Source organism: Copadichromis virginalis, linkage group LG5, assembly GCF_057382275.1.
Source record: "Copadichromis virginalis isolate Kocher_CV1m ecotype Utaka linkage group LG5, C_Virginalis_male_GT1.1, whole genome shotgun sequence".
NCBI classification, from domain to species: Eukaryota; Metazoa; Chordata; class Actinopteri; order Cichliformes; family Cichlidae; genus Copadichromis; species Copadichromis virginalis.
In genome coordinates this window covers 27,293,781-27,308,683 of record NC_140622.1, presented here as the reverse complement: position 1 = coordinate 27,308,683, position 14,903 = coordinate 27,293,781, and the positions used below count along the sequence as shown (strand labels likewise).

The 14,903-nt window shown below is 41.1% G+C and overlaps 1 protein-coding gene across 4 annotated transcripts; it reads left to right on the top strand.

Annotated features, from left to right (window-relative positions):
* The first annotated feature begins 473 nt into the window (after positions 1-473).
* Positions 474-13,313, top strand: patz1 (POZ/BTB and AT hook containing zinc finger 1). 4 transcript variants are annotated; one of them, XM_085457153.1, is made up of 5 exons: positions 474-2,020; positions 3,139-3,202; positions 3,307-3,478; positions 8,919-9,131; positions 9,530-13,313. In XM_085457153.1, exons 1-5 carry the CDS (start codon positions 777-779, stop codon positions 10,006-10,008), a joined length of 2,172 nt encoding a protein of 723 aa, XP_085313279.1. In that variant the 5' UTR covers positions 474-776; the 3' UTR covers positions 10,009-13,313. The 4 variants fall into 4 exon arrangements, with proteins under 4 accessions (XP_085313279.1, XP_085313280.1, XP_085313276.1 ...); XM_085457154.1 differs by lacking the exon at positions 8,919-9,131 and adding an exon at positions 5,745-5,903; XM_085457150.1 differs by lacking the exon at positions 8,919-9,131.
* The last annotated feature ends 1,590 nt before the right edge of the window (positions 13,314-14,903 follow it).

Below are 14,903 nucleotides of genomic sequence, written 5' to 3'. Positions count from 1 at the left end.
TGGTTCTAGCAAAGTGTAACTATTGAAGTCGCCCAGTGAGTTGTGGTAAATAGCCTGCAGTGTTCTGTGTCAGCAGATGAGTGGACAACCTCGGTAATTTAGTGATTTTTTTTTTTTTCCACTTGAGGAATATTAACTAACCCCCCCCCCCCAATTTCTAAAACTGGTAAACAGCCAAATTATTGCTACAGTTCATCAGTGGAGATGTATATTTAATAAGTACAGTTGTATTGCCTTGTGCAGCTCGACCCTTACCTGAAGTGACTGGTGCATTGTGCTCTGCATGTGTTTTGAATAGGCTCACAGACAGCGCTCATAAAGAGTGACGGGAGGAGGGGGTTGTGGTTGGCTGGTTGGGGGAGGGGTTTTCACAGACAGCAGGCAGGAAGAGACCTGCGTACAAACATAAGGCATGAAGAAATGAAAGACCTCTGCAGCGCCGGAGTACTGCTGCAGCGCCGATCCCACCAGAGAAAAATAAAAAATACACATTCATTGTCAAAGCACTGATATCGATATATATTTTTTATTATTACAAAGCGAGCGACCCCCACCCTGAAGAAAGCAGGGTCAAAGTTCACAGGAAGCTGGGGGGCTGCCATTTTTCCCTGCTGCTGCTACTGCTAGCCTTTAACGTTAGATGCTAAAACGACGGGAGGGGCGGCTGGTTTTGGATTTTGTAGCTAGCTGCTTTCGGTTGATCGAAATCCTCACGCATAATCTGCCATTTCTCCGACCTTTGTCGCCAACAACCATTGTTATTGGATGAATTCGGCATGGAGAAAGTAGCAGAGCCGTCTTGGACTTCTTCGTACACCTACCAGGTGAGCAAGCACAGTGCGGAGATGCTACACAACCTCAACATTCAGAGGAAAGATGGAGGCAGGTTCTGCGATGTGATCCTGCGCGTCGGCGAGGAAAGCTTCCCTGCCCATAAAGCAGTATTAGCCGCCTGCAGCGAGTACTTCGAGTCGGTCTTCAGCCGTCAGACTGAGGGCGACGGCGACGCCAAGGAGCTGGAGATGCATACGATCAGCCCGAAAGTTTTTAAAGACATCCTGGACTTCGCGTACACGTCTAGGATCGTGGTCCGACTGGAGTGTTTCCCGGAGTTGATGACAGCTGCCAAATTTCTTTTGATGCGCTCGGTTATTGAGATATGTCAGGAGGTTATCAAACAGTCTAACGTACAAATCCTCGTCCCGACCTCTCGGGGAGGAGATGCCAGTCTATTCCAGGCCACGGGGGCCACGGAGCTCGGTTTCCCGGTGGCTCACCAGGGTCTGGTAAACGGAACGGGAATGCTGGTGAACGGTCAGAGCTTTGCTAACAGCATGCAGATGCATGTGGACGGAGGTGAAGACGCGGCCGCGATTCTGGAGGACGGCGGCGAGTCGTCGGTGCCAATGTTGGAGCCCGTTGAGGGACTGCCAGTCTCCCCATCCGCGGAAATAACGGGGAACGCGTTTCCTCACGACGCTGGCTCCCCGGGGTCGAAACGGTGCAGGGGGAGACCAAAGAAAGCTGGCGGAGCCGTGGAGGCTGTTCACTTTAACAACAGCCCCCAGAAAGACAACGGACTGTTTCCCTGTGGGACCTGTGGCAAAGCTTTCACCGAGGCTTCCCGCTTGAAGAACCACGAAGCGCAGCACGGAGCCTCCAGCGGGGCTGTAAACAACCTCAGCGACAGCCTGTCAGCCCCGGCCGGAATTTCTCTTCTATCTCAGCCCGGGCTGCTGGAAAACGGCGTGCAGTTACACGGAGGCCTCGCCTTGGACAACGGCCGCAAGAGAGAGAGGACCAGGCGGCACGTCGGCTGTGACATTTGCGGGAAAGTTTTCCGCGACGTGTACCACCTGAACCGACACAAGCTCTCCCACTCCGGGGAGAAGCCATACGCCTGCCATGTGTGCGGGCTCCGGTTCAAACGCAAGGACAGGATGTCGTACCATGTGCGCTCCCACGACGGCTCAGTTGGCAAACCCTATGTGTGCCAAAGCTGCGGTAAAGGGTTTTCAAGGTGAGTTGAATGAGATGTATAAATAATGATGATGATGATGATGATAATTGGTCAGAATCTGTTGGGAGTTGTAAAAAACAAAACAAAAACCACACACAGTGCTGTTACTGGGTCTTAATGCCCTAAATTTCCAGATCATCCCAGACAGAAATGTGCTTTGTTGTTCCTTAATATAATTAAAGGTACATGTGTAAATCAGCACATGTAATTTAGTCCATTATGTGACGGTATCAAGTGAGTGCTTCTATATTTAACAGTCAAAGCAGCTTTTAGAGATGCACAGACGCCACCATCTTTCCAACAGCTAAGGATCTTGTCCATGGTTTCTAACTACTGCCGTGCAGCCATGCATGCACCTTTCATATAACATTATCACTACTTTACCTCCCACTATGCGTCCTGCCACAGCTGTCAAATTCAGGATAACCAGTGTAAGTAATCGTTAAAGTATCACCACTATGTTTTGTTTTCAGATACTCAAACCAGTTGAAGGTTGGGTTTTAGCTCACTGCCTCCACCTACTGCTTTGGAGGTTAATGTTTCTGACATGATGAAGAAAGCAGCAGTTTTTTTTGTTTTTTTTTCTCCACAAATTTTCCAGAAATCTTGTGTGTGTCAGCACAGGTATGACTGAAGAGTTCTTACTGGCCGCCTTTGTGAAGACATACTTTTATGTTTTCTCTTAAGCTACTTTGGCTTCAGGTTGGTGAGCATACAGGGTCACCAGTCTGGCTTCCTAGAGCCCCTCAATAGAACAGTGACACTGTTAATGTTATTAGTAAACCCTCTTTTGAGGAAAAGGCTGCTTTACCTTCAGCCTTGATTTGATTATTTTGTTTTTAAAACAAAGGAGCCTCTTAAGGACTCCTTTGTTATATTAATGTCATACAGCTCACCTGTACCTCGTTGCCAGCTTGCACACTGTGGGAGGACAGCTCTCTGAGACATGAATGAATGTAATTAATTTGAGTAGCTTCCTTCTCGTGATTGATTTTCATGCAATTGAGAAATTAATATAGTACTAATATACAGAGTTCCATACAGGTTAACAGGGAGTTCTGATTTCAGGCATATCAGTTCATGATGCACAGACTTTAATTTGCACTGTTTTCTTTCAGACCAGACCACCTGAATGGACATATCAAACAAGTACACACAACAGAGAGACCTCACAAGTGCCAGGTAGGATCAATATGTCTGTCTTACTTAGTGAATAGCCGCATCTAATGAGTTTCTTTTTTTTTTCTACTGTGAGAGGCATTAGCTCAGTGATTTCTGTCTTTCAGATTTGTAATGCCTCTTTTGCCACAAGAGATCGTCTCCGCTCTCACCTTGCATGCCACGAGGACAAAATCCCCTGCAAAGTTTGCGGCAAGTTCCTGCGAGCTGCCTACATGACAGACCATCTCAAGAAACACAGTGAAGGAACTCATAACTACTGTGGCATTTGCAACAAAGGTAATTCCTTCAAAAAACAAAACAGCATTGTACTCGGGTTCGAAATCTGAAACCTTTCTACCCCCTATCTTGATCAATATCCAGAGGGTGCTGACGTCCTGGATGTTCACAATATACAGACTGATATTATTTGATATATTGGTAAATGTGCTTTTAGGAAAAATAAGACACGAGTCTAGAGTTATGGTTGATGTACTGCCTTGTGATCTTGTGATATTTAAAAGTAAGATTTTGATTATATAAGAGTTTTTAGTTGGTTGCTCTTGTAGCTTGTGGGTTGAAGTTGAATAACATAATCTGGCAGTGAATCTGTTTGTGAAGATTAACTTCACTACATGGATGTAAAATTACATCTCAAATTTTTCTCTGTTGATTATCCATAAAATCTGCTGTGATCTTCATCTGAATCACAGTCATAGACAGATCAGTCTGATTTACAAACAAGCCTGACCGATTTATTGGTGGTCCAATATTATCAGCCAGTATCAGCATTTATAATGGTGAATAAATGGAAATAAGAAGACAAGTGGGGAAAAACGTCCATCAGTTGTTCCTCCATTACTCTGAATGTTCCCTGATAACAACAGCAGCAACTATAACTGTTGGGCAAAATCCGTTTGTCTAAAAAAAGAAGGAATAGCATATTGGAATATCAGATTTTTAAATCGCCAAATATCTCTCTGTCCTAAAAATCCTATATTGGGGAGGCTTCATTAATCACTCACAGCCCAGAAGTGCGTACTGTAATTCCAGTTAAGTAAGCGAGTTTTTCTTATCATTGGCTAGATTGAAAAACCTAAAACTTGATCTCAGACTTGGGGGGGTTCAGAACAGTGCTGACCAACTTTCTGCTCCAGGCCGTGCACTCGTATAAGAGGGTGTTTGATGCGTCATTTCATATCAGTCGAAGACACTGTCAGATAAATGGGTGATAAAGAATATAAAAAAGTTTGGAAGTCCACTCTGCTGCAAATGAGGGAATTTGGCAATGCTGCCAAAAATGTGTGATCTGTTTGATCTTATTTAAGCGCTCCGTGTGCTCTCAGCGACGCAGTTCATTTCTAATGCGACAGCAGCACAGAACTGGTGTGAAACTAAGCTCGACGCACTTAAATATTAAAGACTACTCTGTGCATTCACGCCTCATACTTTTTCACAGCCTGATGCGAGATGTGGCCAGATCAAAACAAAGTGGATTTTATCACTCGATTATTCCTGGTGATTAAGAGCCTGTGACTAAATTAGTGAACTGGTCAGTCTGTTTTATTAGCTGCGGTTCCAGTATTGTAAAACTGACTTGGCAGCTGGTTGGGGACCGAACATAAAGGGCAGGTTTTCACATTTTCGACATCTCCAACTGAATGCATGCAAAGTCCTGCAACAATGGTGACGCATACAGTTTGGGTTGCTGTAACTTCACGGCTTCTTTTAGTGTTATTAGTCATGTGCAGCTCAACATGTTGCATGTATGAAATGCAGTTCTTCAGCAGATGGTGTGCGTGTGTCACACTTAAATAAAAGAAATGACAAAAAAATTACTCTTGCAGTCGATTTTAAATCAAAACTCTGAACATAACCTTGTCCTCATCAGGTGTTCAGCAAAAGTTGCTATAATGATCTACTAAAGTCACGACGGTCATTTCAGGTATCCTGGAAATTGCTGAGGGTTCAGATTTTAGTTTTTTGCAATTGCATGTCTGAACATTGAATTTCATATGGTGCTTACAGTCTCAGTCATACGTGTTGAAGGTTTCTTCACGTGTCTGGTTTTTGCATCTTTAGGCCTTTACAGAGAGTGAGACTCAGTAGAGTCTCTAACAGGCCAGTAGTGATCATGCAGGTTGGACTCCTCTGGCTGACCTGATTATTTACTGTTCTGACGTGTGTCTTCAGTACTGTTGAAAATTTATTGGAGAAATCTAATTATATTTAGACTGATTTCAGTGTGTTTTTAAAGGAGTCATTCCATCTGTAAGAACTGTGATCCATGGGAAAAGCCCTTTCTCCTCCCAGGGGCTTAGTAAAACTGTAGTATTATTATGTTGTCTTTATTTTTACAAGTCCAGACAATACAAAAAAAACTGTTTGAAGCTCTGTTGTTTGACATTGTGGAGCAGTACAATTCTCAGTTCACCACACATCCAGAAATGAATCATGGAGTGGGAGCAAACTCGAACAGTACGCCTTTGTTTCAGGACACCTCTCTCACAGGCGGGGATGTCAGTGTGTCAAGCAACTTCCTTCTTCTTTGTTCCTTTGGTCCCAGGTTTCTCCACCGCATCCTACCTTAAGGTGCATATAAAGACACACCACGGTTCTCCACTGCCCCCCTCTGCCACAATGCACACCTTCCCTGAGCCAAGGGGGGAACTGCAGATGCACAACGGCAACCCTTACCACATGGGACGCCAGTGCTCAGTGGAAGGCAAGCAGCCGCCCGCCCCATCCCAAACTTTCATGTTTCTGGCTTTCATTTGTTCTGCGGCCGTTTATTTATTTATTTTCTTTGGGGGGGGAGAAACATGCTGCTGCATCTCTGTATATGTTAACACACGCATACATCAGCTCCTGCTTCCAAGCTTTTTGCTGAAACATTTACTATTGCACCTTCATTTGTCAAGTATTGCACGTCTCTGTGACGACAGTTGCTGTAATTATTCTCTAACTGTGGCACCAATTTTTTTTATTTTTTTATTAATGATATCCAGGTTAATTAGGCATGCGGTCAGTGTTACATAAAAAGCTGGAAATGCCAGTGAGCTCAGGCCAGCTTCGTGACTCATGCCAAAGGTCGGGGTGGTAGGGCTGCGGGAAACTATTGTCACACCCTAGAGCATTAAATCTGTTTGGTAGTTGGAGAACTAATTTATCTTTTAACATCCTGGACTCATCTCAAACTTTAGGCTTTATTTCTAATGTGATGTGTACGTACAACTATTCTTTTAAACCCTGTTTTGTTTTGAAAACTGCCTACATATTCCTGTTGCCACTTGGAATAACTGAAGATCTATCCTTTTTTTTTTGTAATTCTTAAGCTGACCATTTTTTTTTTTTTTTTTTTTTTTTTTTTTTACTCTCAACCATGTTAGCAGGTCGCATACTAATTCACATTTCTTTTATTTGTACGCGTGTGTCTGTCCAGCATGGCCATGGCCGTATGGTTAACAGTGTCTGTATCTGCTTGGCTGGTTCATCAACTGTTGTTGGGCTATGCACAGTGTTGCATGATCGTCCTAACGTGTGCTCCATTTGCCCTGGATTCATTGAAATTTTCGTAGTTGTGCCATTTCTGTTGGAGAAACTGTGAACCGAACCCACAAGTGGTTAAATGTAATATCAAAGAAAATGCTGTCTTCTGTTGATTTACAATTTAATGACTTGGGCTTTTAAAATAATGGATTACATTAACAACTACACATAATATGTCAGTGGAAACATCAACAGGGTTCTAAAATTCACACCTCTTACCTGTCACAGGTGCAAATTAAGCATGAGAATCCCAAGAACCACTGCAGGATGCTTTGAAATTATATGTGGCATTTGTAAAATTAAGTGCAGCAGTCACAATTATAATAGCAACTTCAAACTGTCTTTTCAGAAAATGCATACCTTTTAGTCAAAGAGCTATTAGAAAGCACTATTACTACACTATATATTAAGCTCTGATACTAAAAAGGGAAAATGATGTTCTTACTTAAAAAATTTAATTTTTTTTCCAGCAATATATGTCACAAACTTGCAGCACTATATTTACTATATTTCATTAAAAGAAGCCTTCCATATATATATCTGAAAAGTTGCCCACCGTTATTGATTATATATCTGTGATTGGACAATATTAACTGATAATATTGGTCAGGATCTAGTTTGGGGGATAGCTGGTCTTCTTTCTTTTTTTAAACTTCTAAACCTTATAAAGGAAAGTGAGCTTCTGTTGAAATGACACAAAAAAAGCATGTTTATACCAGATAAGTTAAACTTGTTTTACCTCATAGGCCACATACAGCCAATTTGATCTTTAAGTGTACTGGACCAGCAAAACTCTCCTTTCTGTCGGTGTAAAGACATTTAAGCAATTAGATATTAACATATAATATGGAGAAGTGCAGTTTCGACTGTAGGTCTCAGTTTTTCTACTTGCTAAATGTGTAAAATTAAAGAACAAGTTCTGTTAGGTATTTGGTCAGACTGTCCTTTATTTATAAACAAGGTTTTTTGGGTTTTGTTGTTGTTGTTGTTGTTGTTGTTGTTTTAAACAAAACAAAAAACCTAGAAATTTCAATAATACATAATAGGAAGACATGAACTTTTCAATTTCTCTAGTTCTTCACAACTTCAGTATAGAATGAATGCGGGAGGTTTTCATCAGCAGAAAAGGCTGTAAAACTTAAATACAGGGAAATACAGTTACACACACAGGGGTGCACATAAGTGGTCCGCAGGTGCGCATTCGCTGTCAAAATAAAAGACGCGCTGCGCACCAGATAAGAAGTTGCAACGCGCGTTCGCGTACTTATAAAAGGCACTGTTTTTGTCTGCTAGAGCTCTGTGCGTTCATCATTTGTTTGAAGCCAGCTCACCTCCTGCAACCACTTTTCCGAGAATACGCGCTTCTTTTGCGGTTCGGACTCCTTCTGACATTTCTTTGGAGGTGGAGGAACACCAAAGTAATTGCTTAAAGGAGCTTCTTCGACATCTTTAAGAGTTCTAAACAAATGTCTGTCCTCCAGAAAATTTTATGTGCGCAAACGCGCGTTGCTACTTCTTATCTGGTGTGCATCTTTTATTTTAACAGCGAATGCGCACCTGCGGACCACTTATGTGCGCCCCTGGTTATACAGACATTTACCGACACCACTGACAAGCACACGACCCCCCCCCCCCCCTTTTTTTTTTTTTTCCCCTCTACTTCTTTTTTGTTCTTTTACCTGTAACCTTCACTTCGTGTCACAGGACCAGTGAGACGTATGAACGTTACACTTCTCTCCCTGGGGGGGCATTGTGACAAGATACAGCTGGATTCACAGATGCATCTGGTGACATTAATTGCTGGCTCCATTCTTTAGCTGCTTTAATGAGCCAGCATGTGCAATCAAAGGATCCCGTGTAGTTTTTTTAATTGCACCTGTGTTTAACAAATCAAGTTTCAGCAAGGATTATAATGAAATGGCACAGTTTGATTAAAGCAGTCAGGCAGCCAGGGATTTATTGTTTGTTGACTGTGAGCTGAGGAAAAGGTTAATTCATTCATCAACGCCAGCTTTAGTGAAGGGACTCACTCAGCATGGGCTCATTTTCAGTACTGTACATGTCTAGTATACTGTGTACAAACAGCATTAACACTAGTGATGAAGTAAAGGTATTTTTGTCCATATGGTTTCCACCGGCCTGTTATATCTGTCCCTCCCCCTTCCTTTCTCCCTGGCTGGGTGCTGTGTAGACCTGTGCGCCAGTCGCCAGCTGCTTCTCACCTCGTCTGAGGCAGAGGGGCGCTTTCATGGGCTCTCTGGACACCCAGTTCTTCCCCAGCCTGGCCATTCAACCCTCTGCTTGCAGCCTGAGCTGCTCATGGGGAAGCCAGGTGGGGCTCCATATTTCTGGGAGTGTCGCTCTGGCGGGGTGCCTGGCTTCCCCGTCCATGGGCCTGTCACAGGTCAGTACAGTCCAGCAGGAGGGTGGGTGGGGGCATGGTGCTAGCATGGCCTATTGGTTGGATGAGCACAGCAGAATTCTCAGTGGACACCGGGCAAATGGACTGAGCTAGATGACTGTGTAGTTAAATGCTGTAGCCACATTTTGGAAAGAACTGTATTTAATTATTCATGTCTTTCAGTCATCGTAACTGGTTCTGCCCGTGCTTGGTGCTTTCTCATGTGACCCCCGAAGTTTACATTTTATTTCTTTTCAGGTGCCAGCCAACAAATGGATTAAAGATGTTTTTTGAGAAAGCCTAAAGCCTAATTCATGCCTCTCTTTTTCTCCCATTTGTCCCCCCCCCCCCCTTTCTTTTGCCTCACCTCCCTCTTCATGTCCATGCTGTATCTACCTCAGACGGGCAGGAAAACGCTGGTAAATGTCCTCACCTGGAATCGGAAGAATCAGATCCTTCATTCGGGGATTTGTCCAACAGCGAAGAGCTTAAATCTCCACACAAAACCGACGGACCAGAACTCGAGATGCCCTCTTTGCCCTGCAATGGCGCCTCTGCGGGGGCTTTGGTCTCTCCAGAGGCATCTAAAGCCAAGACAGACCCTGAGAAGAAATTTATCTGCGGGATCTGTGGTCAGGCTTTCCGCACAAAGTCCTACCTCAACAAGCACCAGCACAGAGTTCACAAAGCCCAGAAGGTCCAGGGCGTTTCGGGGTCCAGCTTGAGTGATATAGCCCCTTCCCTGACGTCTCCCTTCTCCCCTCAACAAAACATGTCTCTGCTCGAGTCCTTTGGCTTTCAGATAGTTCAATCAGCTTTTGCCTCTTCACTGGTGGACGCTGAGGTGGGTCAAAGTGGAATTGATTTTGGAGGAAAGTGACCTTTTTTGCTTGAGGCTTTACAAGTTGCAGGAAAGCCACTTTTTCTTAGGACAAAGCTGGGTTGCCCACAGAAGATACTCTGTATTTGGGAATATCTTTGCCTCAAGACTACTTTTTTTTTTTTTTTCTTTTTTTGTCATGTTGGTTAATGTGTATCCAATATTTTTGTGAAAGACTGCCATATAATTCCTACCTTTTCTACTTTTCCAGATTATGTATGTGTCTGGCATTTTGCTTTATAAAGAAATTACGTGAAGGCTTTATTTCCTTTAACCGCTAGGGATGTGTCGAAGTTCTGTTTTCTTTAAAGCCCTTTTCAGACCCTGATTATATTTATCAGTTTGTTAAAGTGATGGCAATCAGACAATTCAGACATGGGTCACTTTAACATTAATGTTCCTATGACAGAGAGCCATTTGGTGTAAAGACTCAGCCCACTGTTTCCCGTAAGTAGATTTTTGTGCTTGTGGCATTAAGTATTGCTGTTATTGAGTAATTAACCACACTCCTTATTAGAAGCAAGGTCTCTCTTGTGGAATTCATGATGGATAAACGCTTGTAGGTCTGACCTAACGAGTTTGGTAATTGTTAAAGAAAAGTGACCAAGACATTCAGTCAAAGGAGCGCACGTCTGAAAAGGGCTTTCAGCTTTTATGTGTGATTTACCAATCACAGTTAAATCCCCATGTTTGAGATGAATTCTGTACTGCATCGTTAAAACGTAAAGTAATCTTTGTCCTTTTGCTCACTTCACCTACTCTGGTGTACTTGGTTAATAGACCCATGGCCATCACAGTGAATTTTTAATGCTTTATATCCTTACGCTCCCCTTAAGTCTTTAAACAGATGTCTTTACCTCAGAGCAACAAGAGGGCTAAATTCTGTATTCATTACCTTACTTACTACCTTTAAGAGAGGACTTTTTTTTTTCTTAAGTAAAGAGATTTAATTTGGCTTAAAGTTTGCTAGCAGGGCTTTTTTTAATCTGTTAAATGCTAAAGAAGAAATATTATTAACAGGCTTGATGTGTATTTCATGCTGTTTCTTTTCCTTTTTTTTTTTTTGCTTCCAGTGTGTCAAGTGTCAGTTCTTATGCCAGTGAGTAGGACTGGTAGGTGTTAGGAAGCACTTAAAAAGCCCTTTGTTATGTGTTGAGTTGAATTATTTGTGAAATGTTCCTTTAAGGAGAGGGAAGCCATTTATTGTTGTGATCTTCACAGTGTACCTGAATGCTTTTCCTATGAGATTTTTTTTTCTTTTTCTTTTTAACATATTTGGATGCAAAATCTGTCTTGAATCGTCATAAGCTTGTTAGCGTTGAGGTTTGTTTTCCTGCTACATGGACAGCGTTTCCCAGTCTTGTTTTTTTTAGGTGTTAAATCAGTTGTGTAAATGAAACAGGGACCAAGGTCAGGTATATTTTCGGTATATATTTTGAGAAATGTAGATTATATTTTATTAACTTATTAATGCCCTTGATTTTGTGTAGTTCTTTTTTCCCCCTTTCATTGTGTGAAAACAAAAATCTTGTGATTTGCTCAGTTTGATTATTTTCACTCTAAATTATATTAAATATAGATGCGTGTTTGTTGTTTGTGTGTGTTGTGCAACAGACATCGAGAGGGTTCGAGGAAAGATTTGCAATGTGATCCACCAACCTGTGAGTCAGCAGAACATATTTGGCTTTCTTTAATGTGTCATTGTTTCGTGTCCTGTTACTCTTCTCCCTCCTCTTAGATTGCTATTGCTGTGTTGTTGCCGCCGCGTGCTGCGCTTGCCGCAATGGTCACAGAGTACCTGTCTGGGTGTCTCACTGTGTTTATTCACAGACATTCCTCTGAACACTGCTGTTTCTTTTCATGTGTGCTTATAAGGGTAGGGGAAAAAATCCTTTTACAGTGTCTTGAAGCACAACGCAACATCTTCGGTGTGGCTGACGGTTAAAGACCCGAAGAATTGGTGTTTTGAAGCTGAAACCAGCCGATGCTTTGAATTTATATAAAAAGTAACCCATGTATCTGCAGATGTAATTCACTTTATTGATTAAATTACCGACAAACACAAATCCCAGTTTTTCACAATGTTCTTTCATCCCTCTTTGTTGTAGTGGTGGTGAATCAGAAAACACCGACAGGTGGCACTGAAACATTTGTGGAAAGGGATCTGCTCTTTTTAATGCTCTAAATTTAATGATTTAGTGTCATGTGGACCTCATTTTTCATTGGTTGGTGTTTTGTTTTTGTGCTTTAAAAGTGTATCATGATGCAAATCAGGCTGGGTCCAGCAGCAAACTGTGTGTGTGTTTCTCTGTTAACAAAAACAGAGTGTATAATTGTGTGTGACTTTCTGTTTGATCTGTTTCCTGCTTTCTGCTTAATTATTATTTGTGGGTAATTGAGTCTGTTAAATTCAGTACATTCCCTTATTATTTATAGTTATATTGTGATTGTAACAAGTGTATATACCTTCCATATACACCTCTATAAATATATATAAATATATATATATATATAGATATATAAAAGAACCAACCAATATGATCAGTGTTTGTAAGTGGTGGTCCTGTACATAAAAAGATTTTTTTTTTTTTTTTTTTTCTCCGTTGGTTTTGTTTGTTTTTTTTCTTGTCTGTTTTGTGGAGGGATGTTAAGTTATGGCCATTTGAAGGGTAAACTGCATGTTCTGGCATGCGAGCCGAGGTGGGGACTGATTGTCGATCACTGGTTGGTGGCAGTAGTCGTTTCACTGCTCACTGTACTATAACTCTGCTCCGGTAGCGCTCAGGCTGCCAGCTGACCTTTTTTGATTTTTCTTTTTTGATCCACTCTGCACTAGTATTTACTCTTTGAAAGGTAATAAGGGTTGTGTTGTCATAATTATTATTTCAAGACAAGTGTAAAATGCTGTAAGGATGTAATTCAACCTTTCTTTTTTTGTAGTTGGTTTGATTTTTTTCCTCCCCCACAGGGATGTATAATTTGTTTCATTTATGTTGGTACTCCAGTGTAAAACATGACGTATTATTTCGGCCTGGGTGTTTTTGCTTTGTGCTTTTTGTCTGTTGCGAAGTGCCTTCCAAATACTGATTGTGCACAGCAGTGGATTAAAAAAAAAAAGGTCCTCTTTTCTATAGGTTAATTATTGTACAGAGTGACTCGCATTGACACTTTTGTATAAAAACACAAATGTAAAATATGTTCACTTGGTATTTTATCATCGTACACGATTGCTCTTAAAACATGTGAGCTACATGTTTTGTTATAACGTCTTTGGACATATTTCAATATAAGCTTACTTTTCTATAGATATTTGTTTTTGTACTCTGTTATTGAGTCTCATCTCTTGTCTTGGTACAGAGGTGAGCATCAAATAAATTGCAACTTAAGCCCCCCCAACTGTTGTCTTGTTATTACTCGTACTTGGTCTTTTGCAGCTGTAGTCCAGTTCCTTACAGTTTTTCGTGTGCATTTAGAGATGCTTTTGTGGAGATCATTGTTTGTAATGAGCAGTTGTTTGAGTTACTGTTGCCTTCCTATCAGTTTGGAGCAGTCTGGCTCTTCTCTAACCTCTGGCATCAACGAGGCATTTTCACCCAGAGAACTGCTGCTCACTGGATTTTTTTTTTTTTTTTTTTTTCACCATTCTCTAAAAAAACCCTAGAGGTGGTTGTGAGGAAAATCTCTCTGAAATACTCAGTGGCGTGTTCACGGTCACTTAAATCGCCTGGTTTGTTGTGAAGTATTTCACCCACATGATCACTTTAGTGCCAACAATTACCCACTTTGTCGCAGTGCCACTCTTTTTGACAAAATGAGAACCATCATAGCTTCTGTTTGATCGTGATAATAACTGTAATAATGTAGTGTCCTGTGTTTTAATCTAACAAAGTAGACAAACAACTTTAATTAAAATGGGTCTGAACTGAAAGGTGAAATTAAATGATCTATATTGTTTTCCTTAAGCTACAGCTAGGTAACTTTTAAATCAAATTACTGAATTTATGGAGTGTTGGTTTATGTCATGTTTTTTTTTTTTTTTTTTTTTTAATTAAGGATGTTTGACCTCAAAGAAGAAAATGGAGTATGAATATGTTCTTCCTCTTTGTGTCATTACTCTTTTTAGATTTTAAGCGTAAGAGGGCTGAATCACGAGCACAAATTAATACACTAAAACTAAAACACAATGCAGATGCACAAATAAGCCATGCAGAATGAACAACGGTAAAACCACAAGTTTAGGGATTTAGACTATTGTAAACACTTGGTTTAAGACATTTTTTAAACTCTTTGATATGTATGTCACTGCAGCTTAAGCTGGGAGGTCCTGCCTAGTTGTTCTTTAGACCTGCTGCTGTTGAGGCAAAGTAAATTAGAAGACAGTGGGCTTGAAGCTTGTTTCAAAGTAGACTGATGAACTGCCCCTATAAATTCAATAATAATTTGGCATGACTGTCACCTTTGTTTATTTATTTATTTGTAAAGTTGATAGCTGTAGCTTAAGCGTGCCAATCTACCTGATGTGTTGACCCTTTGCTAATAAGAGAACAGCTGACATGCTAATATTAGCTTTATGTCTTTGTTATGTTGTATTCTGTTCATTTGTTGTGGGAGTTTGTCGTCAAACTGCATGTGAGGATGGGAAACGCACCTATACTGCAGACAGAATCTTTCTGCAGGTACCATTAAGTAATCTGAACCTGACAAGGGGCCAGGTGATTTTCTTCATCTAATAATTCAAGAATTTTGGTAAGTTCAGTGGTTTTTCTTACCATCAAAAGAAGGATAATTTCACTTATTTACAAATTTATTAAAACACACAAAACATTGCTGTGTTACAAGTATTCAAATTGAAGGGATAAACTGAAAAAACTAACTACTAAATGAATGAAAAACTA